The sequence below is a fragment of the Mandrillus leucophaeus genome, unplaced genomic scaffold (assembly GCF_000951045.1).
Source record: "Mandrillus leucophaeus isolate KB7577 unplaced genomic scaffold, Mleu.le_1.0 Scaffold73, whole genome shotgun sequence".
NCBI classification, from domain to species: domain Eukaryota; kingdom Metazoa; phylum Chordata; class Mammalia; order Primates; family Cercopithecidae; genus Mandrillus; species Mandrillus leucophaeus.
The window spans coordinates 2,613,616-2,614,448 of NW_012107919.1; the positions used below are offsets into that span (position 1 = coordinate 2,613,616).

The 833-nt window shown below is 43.8% G+C and overlaps 1 protein-coding gene across 1 annotated transcript in view; it reads right to left on the minus strand.

Annotated features, from left to right (window-relative positions):
• Window positions 1-833, minus strand: part of KIAA1549L (KIAA1549-like ortholog) — a 138,342-nt gene that overhangs the window by 63,177 nt on the left and 74,332 nt on the right. Inside the window, exon 15 of the mRNA XM_011965560.1 lies at window positions 127-256. Coding sequence (XP_011820950.1) covers window positions 127-256 — 130 coding nt within the window. The remainder of the gene's footprint in view (window positions 1-126; window positions 257-833) is intronic.

Sequence of the window (833 nt, forward strand, 5' to 3'; positions counted from 1 at the left end):
AAAACGTTTTAGTGCCTTTTAAAATTCCACAAATATGTGGTAAACCGAAACACAATGGGATGCTCTATCCCCCTTGCCTTCAGGGGAAAGCAAAGGTTGTATTCACCCAGCCCACCAGAGACTCACATCATATCCGCTGTTGCGGATTCCACGCCGGGGTCGCTCCCGAGTCACCAGAAGGTCCATCTCGGTTTCCCCTGGACTCGGGCTGTTCAGAGACTGCCGGCTTCGGTAGACAGAGTTCTTCATCTGTTGCCTGAAGAAAATTCAACAACTGTTATGATGCAGCAAATGCCCTGACAGATGGAATTCTCCACTGATCCAAAGTACAGGCAACCAATGAAGGGTTTGGATTTGCCTCACAAATCTCAGAATTGATGGTATTTATTCCCAGAATATAAGGGGCTGTAGAAAGAGTGAAATAAAGATTTTTTTTCCAGATGCTGTAATCATTTGGCTGAATTGTAAGCGTTCTTTCATATGGAAACTAGGTAACTACAATCAATTGCAACATTGCAACCTCATTTAAAATTCTGCTGATGGCAAGACCAGGGGTTCTCCCTTGACCCTCTAGGACAGCTAACGCTGATGGAACAAACTTGCCTTTGTTGACTTTGTTGACTCAGCAACCTCCTGTTCCTTTTACTCTTTCTGGTTTCACACGCAGGATTCTATGATGTGTTAATAAACCCTGTAGCTAGTGGGCTGCTTAATATTATGACTGTGGATAGATTTCTTTTCTGCTACTACCACAGTAGATTTCCTTCTGGACTAAGAAACCATAAACCCAGACGTACTTTGGGGCTTTTCCATTCATCTGCCCTCACATTCAC